General features: G+C 46.6%; 1 protein-coding gene across 2 annotated transcripts in view; it reads left to right on the forward strand.

Annotated features, from left to right (window-relative positions):
- The window catches only part of LOC111143893 (protein tyrosine phosphatase, receptor type G), a 700,723-nt gene that overhangs the window by 618,187 nt on the left and 61,941 nt on the right, over positions 1-20,595 (forward strand). The window contains exon 14 of one of the 2 annotated variants that reach the window (XM_022497940.1): positions 12,147-12,233. The exons of the other annotated variant lie outside the window; for it this stretch is intronic. Within the exon in view, the coding sequence (XP_022353648.1) occupies positions 12,147-12,233 (87 nt within the window). The remainder of the gene's footprint in view (positions 1-12,146; positions 12,234-20,595) is intronic. 2 annotated transcript variants of the gene reach the window in all.

Raw genomic sequence — 20,595 nt, forward strand, 5'->3', positions numbered from 1 at the left:
ATTCAGTAAGGCAAGGCAGCTGGAGTGTGTCTAGGGTCACCATCTCGGGGGTCTGCTTTATCTGGAAGCTGCTGGTGGGCTAGAGCCACGATTGAGATCAAGGCCCTTAGGCGGAGCTGTTATGACTGAAAGCCAAAGAGATTTTGCCTGGGAATCGGGGACCTCCACATTCAGACCCCAGCCTTGATACTTGGTGGATTCAAACCCCATTTCCACCTTAAGCTTTAGTTCCTGAACCTGCAAAATGAGTAAGTTTCCTAGCATTTCCAGGTTCTCCAGGGCCATGTTTCACTTTGTTGTATCTGCATAATGTCCCTTCTTGACTTTAAGATGTTTGTGAAAGCCATTTGCTGGAAATCAGGTGATAGGGAAACTTTGAGCACATTATGTGGCATTTATTACCCACAGTATAAAAACAGCTGATTTTTAAGTCCTCCCTGAATTATCATTGTCCTTGAACTGGTTCTCACTGTTCCCCTGGGAAGGCTGCTTGCAGCTTCTCTGTAAAAGTTCTGTGTTTTCCAGCTACGTTCTCTGAGGCAGCTTAACTGAGTGAGGCAGGCTGGCCCACTTGGTTGGGCCTCACCTCTCCCAACTGCTCTAAGAAACTTCTGCCCTTGAACGAGCGTCCTCTGTGACAAACAGGTGTCCTGTTTCCATCCTTTTTTTCTCTCGTGCCATTCACTCTGTTAATTTTGAGCTCCTATTATGTGCCAGACAGTCTTACCTCCTGGAGCTTACTGGAGATAGGCAATAAGCAAAGTACGTAAGATATGTGATACTTAAAGTGATAGTAAGTGTGTAATGGAGAAAACTAAATCTGGAAAGGGGAGGGGCCTTCTGGGACTTGGGTTGAGTATTCCAAGTAGTTAAGGAAGCCCTAAAATGGCAAGTGATATTTGAGCAAAGACCTAAAGTGAGAGGGAGTCAGATGGGCTCCACTGGGGGCAGGTAACAAGCAAAAGAAACCACATGTGCAAAGGCCCTGAGGCAGGAGTGTGCCTGGCACATTTCAGGAAGAGCAAAGAGATCAGTGTGGCTGGAGCAGGTGAGCATGGGGGAGAGTGGTAGGAGAGAGGGTCAGGAAGAGATGGGGTAGAAGGGAGTCATGTCATGTACAGCCTTATGGGCCATTTTGAATACACTGCCTTTCACCCTGAGATAAGTAGGGTTTGCAATAGAATTGTGTTGTGATCTGACATCTGGATTACCTAGCTGCTGTGTTGCAAAAAGCCTGAAGAGGATCAGGGGCAGCAGCAGGGCAACCAGCTGGGAGATGAAACAAGTCCAGAAGGAGGTGACGAGGAGGTAGCAGTGCAGGTGGTAGGAATCAGTTGGATTTAGACCTCTTTTGAAGGGGGGATCGACAGAATCTGCTGGCAGAAGGGCTGTGGGTCCCTGGGCCCATTCTCCATTCAGTAGAACCAGGGGATAAGGAAGCGTTCATCCCCAGCTTCCCCAGGTGCCTGATGGCAGCTGTAGCACTATGAATTCAACAGACCAGCAAGATCATGAATTTCCTGGGGTTTGGGGGTGAGCCTGGGACACTAGACTCCCCTCCATATTGGCCCTTCTCTAGAACAAGGTGGTTTGCAAACAGACATTGGTCTGGAGCCCACTGGTAAATGGGAAGCTGCCTGACATGGATTTAACTGAGCACAGGAAGTAAGAAAAGGTCTGCATGCTCCTCTCTTGGCTCTGCTCCGTCATACCGTTACGTGGTTTTAATCGTAGACCCTCTACACAGCAGAGCAGAGAGTGTGCACAGCTGACCCCAGGCTGGGCACTATCTATCGCTCAGCAGCCCTGACGTGAACAAGTTCCTGCCCTGAGCAGCTGTAGCAAAAACCTCAGGACTGTTTCTGACAGGCCCACCTCAGTCCTGTGCCCACCTAAGAACAGATCCCTGTGAACAGCGGCTGTGTGGCCGTGCATCCATGGAGACCAGGCCAGCCAAAACCCGCCCGCTGACACTACAGGCTACGTTAGGGGCCTGTGTAATACAGTAACAAGAACTTTGAGACCCTTACATTTAAGAGGCATTTTCCCATTAGAAAATGACAACTGTCTGTACTTTCAAAAAATTCAGTTTAAACAGAAAATGTTTTGAATAATACTGGATGTATAAAATGTATGATATCTATCCTACATTTTACCAGTTTGGATATATCCCAAGCTTGGTTTTTAGTAACCAGAAGTTTGAACGTCAGTGGACTCGGCACACGAGCATTTATAGACTCTTCCTGCCGGTCCACAAAAGGGAATATGAAGGAGAACATTCTTCTGGTTGGAAGTGAAATTGAATTAGTATTAGGATGGATGAGTTGGCCAAGCACGAGAACAGCTGAGAGGAGACAAGGACCCATTTTCTGTCCGACTTTTTTGTTTCTCGTTAATGCGCTAGCAGGAGGCATTGGGGAGCCCACACAGAAAACTGGTTAAGAGCATTTCCCGTTGGCGACACAGGTGTGAAGCTAGGACCGTGGTGCCCTTCCCCTGCCTTCTGAAGCACAGCGAGAGTGGGGGATTGCCAGACAGAGGTGACCTAAGCAGGGCATTGAGGCTGACGAAAGCCTTCTGGGTTCTGTCCTCGGTGGCAGGTGTGCACCCGGGGTTTCAAACCAGCTCGCTGTGGTGGCCGTTTCTACAACCAAGGGCTGACCCTTTGCAACAATGCTCGTTCTTGAGTGTGTTGGAGTCATTGATGCTGTAGTCGAATGAGCTCATGAGATAGTAGAAATGAAACCTGAGCTCTCTGATTTCTTTTTCTCTACCAGTGTGCCCTTGTCTTATGGTGTTCATGCTTGCTAATGTTTCCCAGCTCCCTTTTTACATGCCAGGCACCATGCCCAGTGCTCAGATGGTACCATCTCCTGTGATTCTTCGAGGAAACCTTAGGGCAGGGGCTACTATGATCCCCATTTAAGAATGAGGAGCTGGGAGCTCCTGGAGGTCCTATAGGAAGTGGTGGACCCTGGTTTTGACCATAGGTCCTCTTCACTCTAGAATCCATAACCTTACTGAAGCATCAAGGTGCTGGTCTCCCACCTAAATACTGTGAAAACTGAGCAGGACCGATATTCAGCAAAGACAACCAGAGGTGGGATTAGCAGGCCTGTTGTGCCACCAACTTCCTGTGAGTCTCCCCTGCCAGATTTGACCAGGGAAGGTAGAGGAACTAAGGTTTGTGGAAGGCCCACTATGGGCTAAGCAGTGTGCAGTATTCCCATCTACCGTGTTGGGATTTACAAAAATCTATTTCACAGTGCCTTAAGCACAAGGGGGAAAAAAATCCATTGATTCATGGAATGGAACAGTTTGGAGCATCAGGCCCACCTAGACGGATGAGATGGAATGAGGATAGAAGGGCTCGGCTTGGGTTGTATTCCTGTGTTTGTCACTCCCTTTGTCTCAAGTGTCTGCTCTCCCTGTGTTGGCTTTTCTCTGTGGCCCTCTGTTTCCACATGGTGGATTCTGGCCCATGTCAGACCTACATCCTCCCATCCTGGTAGAAAGGGAATTTCTCTTCCCTAACCGTTCTGCTTAAATCCCCAGATGGTGTCTCTTAGCAGACTCAGGTCATTTGTTCACCCCTAGAACCTTGTGGAGCAGAGGGAATAAAGACTTTGGTCAGACCTGGCTCTGAGGTGAGCTCTGGAGCCCAGAAGTGAGGTCTTTGCCATCGTAAACCACATGCACTGAGAGTGCACAAGGGAGGTTTTCCCCAAGGACCCTCAAAGCCCAGAAAGGGGACCGGATGCAGGTGCCAGGCAGACAGAAGCAGCCCGTGTCCACACTGGGAGATTGGAATGAGAAGGGGAGGGATTTCCGCTGAGAAAAAAGACGTGGATGGCAGAGAATGACGCAGTCACGTAGGAGGAAAGGAATAAGGTAGGCACGGGAGCTCAGCCTGGTCAGCCTCAGAGTCTCCGTGAGGACTGCGGTGCCATGAATGCCTGGGCCATGGAGAGGAAAAACGGGCCACTTCCAGTCCCATCTCAGCTGCAGGATTTCTAGAGCCGCAGACAGCAGTTGAGAAGCATCGCGTTGTGAAAGAAAGGAGAAAGTGGTTTCTAAGATTGCCTGGGCACGGGACCCCCATGCACCTTCTCTGTTCGTGCCGTGTTTCTGTCATGCCTGCTGCCCATCATGCTGGGCTTGGGGATCAGGGGATGAGCTTTCTCCCAAGAGTTGGGGGAAGCAGACGAGTCCATAAAATGGAGCATAGAGAATGGAGGCTGGAATCCAGGGTGCTGTGCTGGCACAAAGGTAGGACTTCATCCAGGCCTAGAGAGGGGGTGGCAGGATCAGGGAAAGCTCCCTGGAGGGCTGATGTCCACCCTGGGTCTTGGAGAGCAAGCAGCTGGAAGCTAGCAAGAGGGTGTATAGGTCTGGAGAGAAGCCGGCCAGTCGTAAGCGCATCCCTGTGTCCAGCGTCACTGGAGCACAGTATGGGGACGGAAAGAGCCAGACCCTGAAGGTTCTGGGTGCCACCTGAAGGGATATGTACCTTCTCTGAAGCAGGATGGAAAGGCATGCGGGAACCACGTGACAGGAAGGCAACAGGAGAAAGCAGCCGTGCTATGTAGGGCTGAGGGGGCAGCACAGGCCCAGAGGCACCCAGGCTGGATTTGGAGCCGGTTCCGGCGTTCGCTACCCATGGCCTCCGAGTAGGTGTCACTAGCAGGGGTGTAGTTATTCCCAAAGGGGTGAAAATGGGTATTTAGGAGGTTCAAAACCAACAAATAAAAATTTTTTTGTATATATATAGAGAGAGAGCTCAGGTATATAGTGCCCAGATATACAGCAGGTTCCTGGTGCATATCCTGGTGTATTCCAGTGGAGGGCAGTGATGAGGAAGCGGTCCCATGTCGGGAGGAGCACAGGCTGGTGTGTGGAGGCGTTGAATCTTCGCACGGTCCACCTGAAACGGATAGAACACTATTCTGCTAACTCACTGGAATTAAAATAAGAGCTTTGAAAAGGGCCCCCTAGGAGAGGGGCCAAGGGGGGACAGAGGACAGAGGAGCTGGGTCTTTGACAAAACGACTCTACCACCTTCAGCTTCTCCATCTGCAAAACAGTTAAGAAACGTGTCCCTTAGGCTCGCTGAGGGAGAGGGTGACCCAGCACCTGGCAGGTGACAAGCCACAGTGGCTCTGTTACTCCCGACTTCAGGAGAAATCAGATTGTAATTCTGGGTCCTGGTGTGCCTAAAAAGTTGTTCTCTAATAGCCTCGGATTGACAGACCTCAAGAAATGCTGTCCCCTAAGTGTAACCCGTGTGTAGTTATTCACTTTCTGATAGTGGGTCCTTGCTCAAAGCATTGCTTGAAAATAGCTTTTGGAAGTTCCTTCTAGAGTTCATTCTTTTGAATACCAGTAGTGCCAAGTATTTATCCTAGAAATAGCTACAAGTCACATGTCTGGAGCTAAATATAGTGTAAATGTAGGTGAACCAACTGAGGAGAACCGCTTTGGGCCAAAAAAGGAAAGGCTAATGAGATAGGTTCCTTTGACACTCCCAATGAGCCTAGAGGCCATTCTGGAGGAGCCCGTCCCTAAGTAACTAGGTTAGAGGCATGACTGACCCACCACCCGGCCCTCTCTGAAGCCCCATGGTCAGCCTACTTCACTCGGGATTGGCTGCATGAGCCTCCGTAGATGTACCCTAACACCCTCGTGGTCTCACCACTCGAAGGTTCCTTGTCACCTGTGTGTAGTCTCATGGAGCTGCGCAGCCCTCTTCCACCTGTAGCCTCTCTTCCTGGGACGTGTGTTTCCCAAATGGCTGCCACAGAGTAGAAAAATCAAGGAGGCACCTTGTTTTCAACCGCATGACCCAGAACTGGAATCCCACAGTTCCATTTGCTCACCATGGGCCAGAGAGGGTCACCCAGCCCCAAGGACACAGGCTAAGGTGGAGAGCACATGGATGTTGCTTGAGTGGCCGGAAGTATCCTTCATAATTCAGACCCACTGGCATCATTTAGCAAAGAGTGAGTTTCCTTGAAGGAACAACTTTGGAGGTCAATCATTAGTTGAGTCTCATTACTCCACCTTTGGCCCAAACTAGAAAATATGGTAGGGACCTGTTTCCTGTACTGCCTCCCCAACTAGAAGATTCATAGAGGCCCACTGGGGACTATTTGAGCAGTGTCTTTACAGGTAGCAACATGGGTCTGGGGAAGAACCTAATTTCTGAGCATTGGTTAGCTCAGATGTCACAGGTAGGATGTCACAGTTCTTAAGTGCTCCTTACGAGGATCTGCATTGAAGAGCTGTAGGGACCGAAATCCCTAACCATGCAGAAGTCGCTATGAGGCTAGCAAGAAATGCATGCAAAATGTTTTGGAGCAAAGGCTGGGGTTGTAGGGCAGCTGATAAAGATGAAATCAATAGTCACGGTTTGTGTCCTTTTGCAAATGGTGCTGGGAGTGTGCCTTTTAAATATTGTAATCCATAACCACCGTGCAATGGTTCAGAGCTGTAAGAGTCTATAGAAATGAGGAAGAAGCCCTAAATCGAGTAGTTTTTGAAGTCTGCCATCTCGGCCTTACTACTCAGGATGAAAACAAAAGGCACCTTTTGAGTTTCTAACAGTCAGAAACTCATTCCAAGAGCTCCAGATCCCCTGTCTTACCAAGACAAGCTGTTTACATGGCACCAGTGTGCTGACGTTCCTGAAAAGACAGGGAGACGCACAGCTGCTGCCACTCAGGAAGGAGAAGAACATTTTTGGAAGGTTTTTTTCTGATTTGCATAACTTGAGGTAGAGGCTGGGCGAAGAGCTCTGTGCAGACGGCCCAGACACTGTGCCTGGGGTACAGCTTGTTCATTACCCTGCTTTGTAGCATCGCTTGGCTACTGTAGGCAAGCCCTTAGTATCCACGGAGAACTGGGAGTATGGACAAGTCATTTAGAATTTTGTTTTTCCCGTGACCTTGAGGAAAATTGCTCTGAAGGTAGCTTTTTTCTCTTTAAGCAAAATTGCACACCTAAAATGAGTTCATATCTCTTAAGGCCTTATAGCCAAGAATCTTTTCTCAAATCTTCACCATATTGTGTGTGTGCTTAGCGGATGACGTTGCCACCTGATCAGCATTCAAATCCTAGGAATTCCTGCATTTTGCAGCTCAGAAAACCAAGAACTGGTGAAATCAGGTGACATGCCCAAGTCAGTGTTAATTTTTGGTGGATCCTGGATTTGAGCCCAGCCACTTTCTTAATCATGAGCTTATTTTGCCTAAATGAGGAGTAGCATGTCCAAAGGCATTTGCTTCTTTCCACAGCCTGTTTTGATAGCACGTTAGTTTAAAAAAAAAAAAAAAAAAAAATTCTCTGGTTTGCATTTGCCAAGTCATGTGGAAGAAAACTTTACAGGACCAACTAGAATTTCAAGGGTTTGAGAAACGCAGTAAGTTGTGATACTGAATCAGATAACCTGTGTTTTCTTTCTTATACCAGCTCATCAGTGCTATATTACTTTCATGTCAAGTTTGAGCATCTCATTGACCATAATTCTAGCTTGAAAAACTTTCCAGAAATGTAGAGCAGCTTTTTTTTTTTTTTTTTTTTTTAAGATTTTACTTATTTATCTGACAGAGAGCAACAAGCAGGGGGAACAGCAGAGGGCGAGGGAGAAGCAGACTCCCCGCTGAGCAAGGGGCCCAATGCAGGACTCGATCCCAGGACCCTGGGTTTGTGACCTGAACCGAAAGCAGACGCTTAACCAACTGAGCCGCCCAAACATCCCCATAGGGCAGCTTTAATTCTCTGATTGAAATAGGACTTAGTCAACCATATGGACTCTGGAGCCGAAAACTGGAAACTCTTAAGTGCTTATTGTAGCATCCAACCCAGGTTTGTTAGTGGGTATTAGGAAGGTTTCACGATCTGATCTGAGAAATGTTTGTCCCCCTTCAGCACATGACTGAACCATCTGTAAAATCTGTGGCAGATCAGTCGACACCAATTTCCCCTCACAGGCAGAGGGGAAAAGGTCTCTTTTACTCCCACCTTTACACTGGGAGAAATTTTGCCATGTGCTGGTGCCTCCTCATTGAGAATGCCATTCACAAAAACAAGTGAGTTTTGTTTATGTTGCTTTTTTTTTTTTTTTTTTTTTTTTGCTTCCCTGGATGTTCAGTGGGAGACAGCATAATAAATCAGAGGGGATGCAGACCCCAAATTGCGGGGGGGGATGTCATGCTAGTATAATGGAGGCTCCAGAAAACAGATGCATGTGAATGTTGAGTGGAGGCAGGTGGTGATACCCCTCTCCTGATCACGGAGAGACCGCACACGTGCCCCTCTGGAGCAGGGATCCCTCCTGGATTCCCACAGAGCGGCCGTGAGCACAGGTCCAGGCTCTCCACGCATCTGCTCTAGCAGCCCCCGCTTCCAGCTTTACCCCGATGACTGCACTCGGTCTAAGCATTTGTCCCGCCCAACCCAGGGAAGTCACAAAGGAGACGACAGATGCCATTAAGAGTGCTGTCTCCCATGCATGTGACCGTGATCGTAAATACTTATCACGGTAACCAGTAATTGTGGAATCTATACAAAGCAAACGTTCTATTTCATCCTCCTAGCAGACCTGGGTGGGAGCTAAGGGGTCCAGACTGCATCACCTTCTTCCCAAAGGAGGAAACTGGGTCCAGAAGGGGAATGACTTGCCCAGGATCACAGAGCTGGTGTGTTTTAGAAGTATTTAAATCTAGGGTTTTGTTTTGTTGATGTGAGACCCTTTATGGCTGGCATCTGGTTTGTGCCAGGCACGGGCGATTCAGCAAGAAGACCAAGTTCCTGTCTTCAGGCAGCTTGTAGGCTAATGGGGGAGATGAGCAGGTAAAGGAAGGTAATCCGAAATGCAGGTCCCAGACCTATTTTACTTAGCTGATCCATGGTTTTCAAAAATCTGAATTGTTTAGAAAATTGGAAGATGTTACTTAAAACTCCAGCTGTCTGGGTTCTCCTGATAAATTGGGTGAGGTGGAAACATTGTTGCCACCTTCTCCTGTGGCATTAGTGGGCTGGATAGAGCTAACCATGGTGATATCTTTTGGGGGAGAAGGGCACCCGCTGGCCAGCCTGTCAGTCTCTACCCTCCCCTGGCTGTCCCCTGAGTTTGGGTTCCCCTGAGTTGTAGTTGTGACTTAGGGAGAATGGGATGGGCTCTGACCACTGCCAGGGCAGGGTGGGAATGAAACCGAGCCAGGGAAGGCTCCTTGGAGGAAAGGATGTTGAGCTGTGATTTTCACAGAACAGAACGCAGCCATAAGTGCTCTGCAGAGCTCTGTGTCAGAGCTGACAGCGGGGCACTTGGGTCCTTGCAAGATCCGTATTGCCAGAGGGGAGATGTGGTCACACAGCCCCTTGTCCATGCAAAATAAAGTCTGCTTTTTTTTTTTTTAAGATTTTATTTATTTATTTGACAGAGAGATCACAAGTAGGCAGAGAGGCAGACAGAGAGAGAGGGAAGCAGGCTCCCTGCTGAGCAGAGAGCCCAATGTGGGGCTTGATCCCAGGACCCTGAGATCATGACCTGAGCCGAAGGCAGAGGCTTTAACCCACTGAGCCACCCAGGCGCCCCATAAAATCTCCTTTTGTGCATAGAATCAGATGCTTTGCTAGGGGATTCAGCCTGTGCAAAGGCACTGGGTTAGTCCGGTGTGCTCTTAGGTGGCTTGTGTGTGGAAGGGAATGGGAACGAAGAGTAGGTTTATATGCTTTAACCAAGTCTAGAAAAATCCGGGTTTCCAGCTCACACTTTGTGGCGGCTTTGTGCAATCACCTTTATCTCTTCTGCAAACAGACTGCTCAAGGCACCCCTGGTATTCCAGGCATCACTTTTTCTTTTAAAACTGGTGACTGCCCATGTCCCTCACCCCCTCTGGAACCTGTATCTGTGGCCATAGTTCAGGAATTTTTTTTTTTTAATCAGGAATAATTTTTTATGATTCAACCCATCAAATCCTGACAATGTGTCAAGCCAGTGGGGAGAGCTAAAGCGCTTTGCATGATTGCAAAGTATGGCTTGCCTTGGAGGGCTCGGGTTGATGACATGGCGATGCTAAGCTGTCTTTGCTCTGAGACGCTAAATGGCATGGGGGTGGGGAGCCGTCTAAGGTCCCCAGCTGTTCCTTGAGGTGGGCACTGCTTTTCCTTTGCCCCTGCAGCTGCGTGCCGGGGATCTGGGTCACGTGTCAGCTAATGCTGCCGATCCCAGGCAACTTTCTGCTCGATAACCGTTTCCCAAATGGCTACTCGGGGGCCTTTCAGAATTCACAAGAACTGTCAGTTGTTATAGTAACCGGCCCCCTGCTGTCGAGTTGGCCCTGAGATGCCAGTCGAAGCTCTTGGAACAGGCTAACACGTAGTCATTAGACAAAAGCAGGGAGAGATTCACTGCTGAAGGTTGCCATTTAAACATACTCCATGACACTGAAAAGAAGGGATTGGTTCTGTTAAGGAGGAAATGGATGGATACGTTTTTTAAAAGCAAACTGACTTTTCAGGAAAGGGAAGCTCCTGTGTGGAGTCTCTTGCTACATAACCAACACCTGTCTTCGGGTTTCTCACAACGAGGTGTCCTCTCTCGCAGGATCGCTTGTGTCTGGCCTGTGGGCTTGCTCGGGTGGCCCCCGCAATTATTCCAGATATTAGTTATTGGTTTTGTGGCATTTGCTTCTCAGCGACGTGTTGTCAGTTTACGGGTGGTAGTTTTAAGCGCCTGTGATTGTGTGTGAGGAAAAGCTGCGGAGATAGCCGGCTCAGCTCCAAAATTCCCGAAAGAGTGAATCTGGCAGAATTCAGAGTAAGGCTAAGGGTTGAGAAGAAGTCTAAATATTTTAGGAAGCTGCAAATTTCAAGTTTCTATGAAGATTTGCAAAAACACTCCAACATGCTCGTGATTTCTTCAGATTAATGTTCATCGCTGCACTGAGTACGTTCGTGATGTTTGGAGGACAGTTGTAGTTCCGGAATGTTCTCAACAGAGGGAGACAGGGAGTTCTGAATTACGGCGGGCTCCCTGCCCCCCACCCTGACCCACACAGGCTTTTTACATCCTATTCCCAGCTTTCGGCTTCTCCAAATTTTGGTTCATGTGCCAAGCACTTTTACCCAATATAGAGGCTAATGATTATCAAAATAAATGAAAGGTAGTATTAAAAGATAAGAGAAATCTAACGCTTGAGAATTCAAGGATGTTCATCCCAGAGTAAAAAGTACCAGGTGAATCAAAAGCTCTCCAGTGTTTTTGGGAATCACACACCTGAATTCAGAGTTGTGAGTCAGGCTCAACAGAACTTCCAATGAAAGAGAACTTTGTAGCAAGTCTGCCTTTGCTGTTCTATCAACAGAGTTTGGAAAGAATAGGAATCATTCCAGTGTGAAACCCTATAGCCTAGGTTATTAGGGAAATAAATATAATTGAGCAAACACCTTCCAGTGTTTCCGTGGAACAAAAAATTTATCTTTCAGGAGCTAGAAACAAGACTCAGATGCTGCCGTTATTAAGTTTTACAGGGAAACTGAGTGTCAGACCAGTTACATAGATGTAACTCAATGACGGCTTCCCTCCAATTCCCCGGTCTGGGTTGTGAATCTGGGAAGTGTCTGGAGAGGAGAGGCATGCCTGGGGAGAAGACAAGACCCCGGTTGGTCTAAAGACACCACATTCACGTACATTTGCCACAGACAGAGGGGAGGTTCAGATGATCCTTAGGACAGTTTTGCTGAGTTCTATTAACTTTAATGGTGTCTTAAATGATTGCATTTGCCAAAGGATCTTCCCAAAAGTGGAAGGTTAGATGTATGAATGGGAAAATCCAGTCATGATTGGATTTGCGATAGCCTTACCTACCATCAACACCAGGAGTCCTACGGGTTTCCAGCCTGTAACCACCACTTTTAAGAGCAAAGTTCCCATTGTCCTATTCCTTAAGGAACTGAAGAAAAAAACCTTGATAAACCCAGTCCCCTTTATGTGTAAGCTTTCTCTTTTGAAAATGCCCCAAATTCGGACCGATGGTGGGTATGTTTGTATTAGGTGGGAGGGAGGGCATTCATGTGGAACTCTTGGTGGTCGATTGAAAGTACTGTCTTCTATACCTGTTCTCTTTTGTTTTTTGTCTGTTTAGAGGGTGTAACAAAGTAAAGTCCAAGGGCTTTCCCAGACGTTTCCGTGAAGTGCCTTCTTCTGGGGAGAGAGGAGAGAAGGGGAGCAGGTGAGGGGCGGTCAAGCTTAAGCGGGGGATGCCTCTTTGGCTGGGACTGGCTTGCTGGATTTTTGTTTTGTTGCTCTGGGGATGAAAGTCCTGTAGACAGCACAGTGCTGCAACTTACCTGTCTTACCCCAACTCCCAAAAGTAAGAATTACAAATACCAACATGGCTTGCGGGTAGCTGGTAGCAATGAAAGTATGTCCCGCGTGTGCTTGCTCTGCTTTATTTGGCGGTTTCGGGGCGGGGGGTGTTTATTTCTAGAAGGGGACATACTGGAATGTTCTGTGTTGGTGTGTCTGTATGTCAGTTGCATCCATTATCTTTCCAAAATTTCAGATGTTTGCATGTTTCAGAGCTATAAAAAAATGCATGCATTTAGCCTTACAAGTGAAAAATATCTTTTAGAAATCTAAATGTATACATAGCTAAGGAAGAAGAGTAGGAAAGGAAGAGAGAAGTGAGCAAATGGGGATAAAGGACGTGTTTTTCCGTAAGAGTGAAATTTTTTAAAAATGAAAGCACACGTGTTCTACGTGGCTCGAATACTGGGAAAAATTGTTGTCCTGGAATGATTTACAGCAAACCTTTAGAAGTCCTGATCATGTGATCTTAATCACCCCACATGGGCCTCTTGATAATATTTTTATAAGGCTTATCTATACAAACTCTACTTAATATGATAATTAATATTTAATATTGCCAATTATGATAATTCCCTAATACTGTGTTGTGAGTAGTTTATTACTTTCAGTGAACAAATTTTTAGTATTTACCTTAGAGTTTTTACATGGAATGATTCATCTGCCTTGGTTGAGGATAAGTCAGATCATTGAGATAAAATTTTAGATACCCATCGACTCTAATCAGGTATACTTAGGAGATCTGAGAAGGTAGAGTACAAGAACTGTGGAAGATGAATGAGAAATTCTATGATCTATCCTCTTTTAAGCTACATGGTATGGTTTTGGCCTTGTAGGGAAAAGGGGTAACTGCAGACACCGGTAATGTAATTATTCTTTCTAAGATCTTTTTACTTTTTACTTCAGTGTTCTAATCTGTTTCCAAAACTCCAGTGGTAAAAAGTGAAACAAGTGAAACAAGAAACCCCTCTGCATAGCTTTAGCTCAATCTCAAATTCTAGTCTTAGAAAGTACCTTCAACATCATGTAAATGCCTAGTATTCGTGCCCAGTCTGTCATAATGTGTTTCTGACTGTAACACAGTACAGAGTGGCTCAGCTCGCAGGCCCCCCAGAGATAACACCCATCTCATTCTAGGTTCTCTTCAGACACAATGCCACAGCTAGGTGGCCTGTGGTTGACTCTGATTTATGTTCCTAGCCCCAGATGTGGGAATGGCTTATTACAAATGTATTTTAGTTCCTAGGAGGTTGTATTTTGTCTCAAGCTACCCAGTCTCTCTGGTTTCTTCTCCACTTCTGAGTGCCGGAAGTTTGGGGAGAGCATGATGACTTTCATTTAGATCTAGAAGTTAAGTACTGTCTTGGAAAGCTCCAAGTGTTTGTACAATCCACCTGATTATGAATCCCATATTTTACTTTACTTTGTTGATCATGTAGTAGCAAAGACAGACAGACCTTGGCTCAGGGAGAGACAGGTTCTCACCGTGGCTCTACCTCTTCCCAGTTGTGGGACCTTAAGCAACTGAACAAAGCCCTCTGAGCCATTTAAGGCTTTGTTGTTGTCATCATCTAAGGGTAGGTCCAGTGATAGTTCCTTTTCATGGGGTTGTTGTGGAGAGGAAATGGTGGAGTACATGTGAAGTGCTTAGTGCCTGTAATAAATTTCCCCACCCAGAGGATTGGACGACAGAGACTCTGAGAAGTTACTTGTCTGGGCTCCGCAGCTTGGGTGGCTGAGGTGGGACAGCCCCGTGGTAGTCTGAGTCCTGAGCGGCGCCCCTTCTCCTCACTGCTGGATGGGCTTCGCTAATCAATCCATGATGAAGAGCGGGCCAGGGAGAGATCCTGTCCTCCAGGGGCTCAGATCGCCCCCATCCCTTAGGCGGTTGCCCTGCCATTCTCTGTTCCTCCGGGGCCTACAGTTCCTGGTTCCTCTTGACGGCTGTGTGTGCTGAAGACCACCAGCTCACTCTCCCCTCTCCTCCCTCCTTCTTTACCCCAGGAGCCTTGGCAGCAGCCTCCTGACCCAGTTCTGTCCTCTGCTGCTCTATAAAAAGCCTCCCAGAGAACAAGGGCCCCGCCCTCCTCTACCAGGCTGCAGGTGCTTCCGGGAAACAGGGCCGTCAGCCTCTCATCTCCTGCCATGGCCTCTTTCTATCCACTCTCATTTCCTGTCCTGGTCTGCATCCTGTCCAAAATGTGGCCGGAATCAGGAGAAGAGCCCCCAAAACTGCCTGAATAGCAACCCTCCAGACAGTTACAGTAGCTGTTGCAAAGTCTGTGCACATAAACCCCAGGGTAATAGCCATTTGCCCGTTTGGTCTGACCTCACTTGTCTTGAACGGTCCCCGCCCACAGCGGGAGGGGGATGCCTGTGTAGTCTGCACGTGGACAGAGCCCGTGAAGGCCGGACACAGGCTGCAAGAAGTGACAGCCAATTATCCCCCGCCAGAACAGAGAAGGAAAAAAAATAAATAAAAATCAGACCCAGGGACGCCTGGGTGGCTCAGTGGGTTAAGCTTCTGCCTTCAGCTCAGGTCATGATCCCAGGGTCCTGGGATCAAGCCCAGCATCGGGCTTTCTGCTTGGCAGGGAGCCTGCTTCCTCCTCTCTGCCTGCCTCTCTGCCTACTTGTGATCTCTGTCTGTCAAATAAATAAAATCTTTAAAAAAAAAAATCAGACCCAAGTATTTTTCAAAAACACAGTAATTGACTTAAATTTTGCATAGGTCATACTTGACACACCTGAAAATGAAAGAGCTTAATATTCTATATACCCCTCCATCTCCATCTGGTCACCCACCCACCTGACCATCTACCCAGCTGACTCCCGCAAATAGGTAACCTTGACTGCTGGTTTGTCATCCTTCTTCCGGACATTGGGGGCGGGCTGTGTGAGCAAATAGGAACCTCTATCCCCAGACCTTTCACACGGTAGAATGCTGTGTCTACTGTCTTACACCTTGCTTGTTTGACTTAATGCAACTTTTCTCTAGGGGTCTGTGGTTTCCTTGTTCTTTTTCACGGATGCACACTCTTCCTCTGTATAGTTGTCCTGATTTATTTCAGCAATCCCGTATGGCTGTCATTTGGGTTGTTCCCAGTCTTTTGTTATTACAGGCAGTACCAAGGTGAATAACTTGATGTCCTTGTGCAAGTGGAGAGGTCTGTCTGTAGGATAGCGTCAGGAAATGGGCCGTGTCAGGAGTGATAGGCATTTGTAATTTTGATGGATGGCGCCAACTTGCCCTCCTTGGTGCCATACGCAGGGCGGCTTCTCTCGGCAACACAGGAATCCCTGTTTCCCTACACCTTACCCACCACCGTGTGTTGTCAAACGGGGGTGATTTTTTCCAACCTCATGGGTGGGGGGAAAATGGTGCGTTAGTATAGTTGGACTGTTTTTTCTCTTATCATGAGTGAGGCAGAGTACCTTTCGTGTTAGTGTCCTTTGTGTTTCTTTTGCCCTAAACTGTAGGTCTTTTGCTCATTTTTCCTTTGCATTGTTGGTCTTTTTCTAATCGAGAGAGATGACTGTCAGCAATCAGGGTTGCAGATATTTTTTTCCTCATCTGTGGTTTGTCTCTGAACTATAGTCATGCTGTTTCTTTGACGCCATATACTCAAATTTCCCCATAAACTTCTTTGTTGGTTTCCAGATTTTGAGTCTGCATTAGAAAGTCTTCCTCCATTCTGAGATGACTTATTTTAGTACTCTTATGGCTTCAAAGTTTCATGTTGAATTCTTAAATCGTTTGGAATTTGACCTGGTTGATAGTGTGATGTCTGGATCAACTTTTCTCTTTCCCAGATGGTCCCAAGTATTTAGAAAGTACTAAATAAGACTGTTTAGTGAAAAGACATGTCATACCTCGCTAAATCCTTAAAATAACACTCTTCCTGGTGAAATCTGACTGACTTAACATGTTCATGAGATAGTCGCCAGTAAGTGTTTACCGGAACACTGTATGTTACAGATGTTGAATCATGTGCAGGGAATAAAATGTGAGTTTTCATTTCCCACCTCCTGCCCAAAAGGAGTCAGACCATCCTGTCCCCTTTAAGCGCCTCCATCCGTGCTGGATTGTGTCCCTGCCTTGAAACAGTGGCAAGGGGAGGTGGAGAGTCCCTTAAGCCTCAGTCCAAAAATTGAGAACATTCCAGGGCAGCTACCTCAAAGCTCCCAACTTGAAGCCTTCTTCTGGGTAAGAGCTCAAAGGACTGGACAGTGCTGTTAGAGCTCCCTTGCTGAAAGCCAGCCACGACGTAAAAACTGCTCTGTTCATGTTCTCGGTCTGGTCAAAATGTGGTTTATGAAATGACCTCTGCTGTCTTATCTCCTGGAAAGCATTAGCACAATTTCAGTCATTCCTAGGACTCTCCAAGGATTGCTTGGCAAACTTGATATTGAGCATGAAAGTGTATTGTGCTGAGACCACTTAGGTGCATATAATTTAATTTCCTCCCACATTCCTCAGACGGTAATTGCAGGCACTTTGTATCCTCCAGTGAAGTTCTTACTGCAGAAATCAGACTTTTGTCACTTTCAGCTATAATAAGAGTTGAATGGGCCACCTCTCCTGACCATGTGAGGTCTAAAATATTTTGAAACCTCTTCTCGTTTGATACACGTATCCTCTCTCACACCTCATCTGTCTTCATAGTTTGGTTCACTTTTCCTCTTTCCTTCTTCCCTTCATCTCCTCCTCACATCTGACAGGCTGTACTTATCCAAGGTATGACAACCATATGTCCCAGGATTTCCAGAATTGCCCCGATGTGAAGTATGTCATTTGATGATTCCCAAAAGTACTTTGATATTTGTCAGATCACATGTGCCTTTTACGGTTTGGAGACTATGAAAATGAGCAGTGCAATTCCGAATTCTTCTTTTAGAAGATTCTGTCCTGGGAAGATAATACAAGGATAAACAGAGTTATACAAACAGAATCCTTTCACATACAGTAAAGGGAACTGAACAGCAAGTGAGTGGTGGCAGCCGAAAAAAATGTCAACTCCGACCTTAAAGTGGGCTCTTTTCCAAGTGGGACCCCTGAGTTACTGCAAGCAGACTCTCCCCTTTGAGGAAAAGCCCAGCAACGCCCACAGGCTTTTCCTTCTATTGTTGTCTTTGTCACTTCAATTTCCAGAAACATTTTGCCCTAATAAATCAATCCCCATCTTTTTAACACAGCTTGCCATCATCTTCCTTGAAGGCACGTGAATGTTCTCAACTTTCTATTTATAAGTGGCTCTTATTCATACATGGTTTACTATAACAGATCCATTCACAAAAGTAAATATTAATGTGCTTTCTGTAGTCAACAGCATGAAAATAAATGGGATTATTAGCAGGCATGGCACTGTAAATTTAAATGAGGGCAGTATATAAATCAGTTAAGATTGCTTAATTAATATGCAGCAGCAGCTCAGCCAACTGCCTGTTCTAGTCCGCCATTAGCATTTTGAGCTGCACGCTGCATGACAAAGTCCTTGTCACCCTGATATGATGATAAAACCGTGGAGCTTAATTGGAAGACAGTGACTGGACTTCTGACCCCTACACACCGTTCCACTATTTTGTCATCCCCGGTTTGTGGAAGCTTCTCGGAACGGTCTTGTGGTCTTCCCTCGCGTGGGCCCCCGCGGCAGTGAGGTCAAGGGCAGTGTGGTCATAAGCCAGGGACCCAGAATGAGAACAATGGGACCTCTCATGGCTTGTCAAAAGGGATGTACGCTTTGACCCAGATGTCTGTACATCTCAGAAACCGCTGGTCCTGTAGGCAGGGCTGGACATGCTGCCTTTTCAGGACCCTTTTTGATATATGGTGGTGCTAAGTGGAATTTCAGTATTTCCAATATTCAGCCTTCCCGGACCCAAGATCAGCAGCTTGTTTTCGAAAAGTCTCTGTCACCTATTTCCCAGATTCTTGTCAGAGGGGCAGGAAGGGTTTTAAGTAAGAATGAAGGTAGCAAAGTTATCGATGTGAGTATCTGGGGGAAGAAACTGAAACAAAGAAATGAGTCTTTCCGTTGGACTTTGGTCACTCTGGGGATTCTGGGTTAAGGGTGTGTCAGATGACTGGAAGGAGATGGGGAGGGAGAAGGGCAGGTCTAAAGATTTCTTCCTCCTCTTCCTCGTTGGCTGCATCTTAGTCTCTGTAACTTGAGCAATTACTGATGCTAATAAAATGCTGTCAGAGCATCTGCAGTGGGGGAGCGTTTGTCCATCTGTCTGTCTGTCTGTCTCTCTCTCTCTCATCCAGAGAAGCAGTTAAGCACCCCGGGCCTGTCCCGTGCTGGCCACGTGCGCGCGCGCTCTAGTGGGGAGCTCGGAGCTCGGAGAGCCAACACTGAGGGCTTGCGGATCCTGGTGGATGTCTACTGTATTTATTGCTTTCTCTCCAGCACAGATTCCTTGGTGTTTGAAAAAGCTTCTCTCTTCAAAATCTCTCCCTTATCTGAAGAAATAAGAGGTTATTTTTAGGAATTTTAGTCCAAGACCAAACGGTCATGACTTCCTGACTACCCGCTTAATGTGTCCGTGGGCTGCACGCAAGCTAGACTGATCCACCCATGCACGAGACCTCGGGCACCACACGGGCCTGGACCACGGATCATGGGATTGGGCTTGAGACCGAGGGAGCTGCTGGCCAGAATCCATATCGGTTTGATGAGCTGCTAGAGAAGGTATCCCACATTATCCTCTTGACTTCCAGTCAAGCCTTTCCTAGAAGTCTTAAAATTTAAGAGCCCACGTTCGTTTTCTAAAAATGGATGAATGGAGAGTGATACATAAAGTGCATTTGCATTTTGCTACTTAGAACTTTTCCTGAGATGCACATATATCTAATAGGTTGGCCATCTTCGGTCAAGCACCGGAAACCCTTGGCTTGGATTTAGGATCTGTGTTATATGAAGAATGTATATGTTTAAACGGTAGACTGGCATTCAATGCTGAGAGGCAGTTTTTCTAAGAGAGGCATGTAAGAAGTGTACCAACTCAGAGACCAATAAATGTGCATCTCCCTTTTTGTTTGCCTTCTGGTCCCTACACCTCTTGAGTTGGAACTGAGGAAAATGACCTTGTGCCCACCGGGTTGTCTTTCTTGTTCCTATTTAGAAGCATTCAGTGACTGTTTGCTGTCACTCTATCTTGATATTTCTTCATGGGGAGGAGTTTGAGAGCGCCATCTAACTCCGTGTTTTTCAGTTTCATTCAAGTGGTGGGACACTTGGAATAAGGACATCAGAACATCCATGAGTTACTTAATAAGTAAATACAGTTCAATTCCACGACAGAAACTAAAATTTAATTGGTCGATAAGCAGAACCGTCCACGAAGGTGGCTTAAAGAGTCGCTTTGACTGTGAAAGAAAAACTTTCACTTGCGAAGTCTGTGATCTGAGGAAACAGTTCTCCAGTACGGGTGGCAGAAGATGATGCTTCAACTTGAGGAAATGCCATCCTCTTTCTGAGAACTTAGGTTCCAAAAGAAACAGAGGAGAAGACCTTTCAAATTCTTATTTAAGTATATGAAATACAGTTTATTTTTTACTGAATTTGAGAGGATTACATTAGCATCCTTAAATTCTCAACTACGGTTTTTTATCCCATCTGGGACCCTATAAATTCTAGATGCTTACTTTTATGGTCACTTTCATGGTACATGCCATCTGAGACTGTTTTGTTTCTTTGGTGGCTTTCTTAGAGTCTGGAACCATTTCCCCTGTATCACTGCGCTGCTTAACCAGGGACAGCACACACCATTGTCCTCGGGGGAGTTTTTCCAGATGACACAGACCTGTTCCCCAACCATTGAGCTGCTCAGCTAGAATCACTAGGGGTGGGGTTCATCCAGCATGGGCGTTTTAAAAGCTCCCCAGACCAAAGAGATAGATATGTAGCTCACTGATAACCACCCCTTGACTGAAACCTTACTGACTTACGTGTTTATGTGTGAGAGAAAGAGAGTGACTGACTGACTGACTTCAGGACCCTTCAATATGGAGGTGTACCTAATTTAGGAAACTCAGTATCAGCAGAATCTGTTGCAAAGGTAGATTAAGGGAAGCAGAAGTTACCTAATTTGGATCATTACTAAGCTGGTCAGAGTCATTGGAAAAAATTTATCTGTTCTCATTTCCCAAGGGAGACATATTGATGGTGAGTAGAGGGACAATAAGGAAGGGATGAAAGAAAGGGGGAAAGGGAAGAACATGA

The sequence above is a fragment of the Enhydra lutris genome, unplaced genomic scaffold (genome assembly GCF_002288905.1).
Source record: "Enhydra lutris kenyoni isolate GAN:26980312 unplaced genomic scaffold, ASM228890v2 scaffoldscaffold10, whole genome shotgun sequence".
Taxonomy (NCBI): domain Eukaryota; kingdom Metazoa; phylum Chordata; class Mammalia; order Carnivora; family Mustelidae; genus Enhydra; species Enhydra lutris.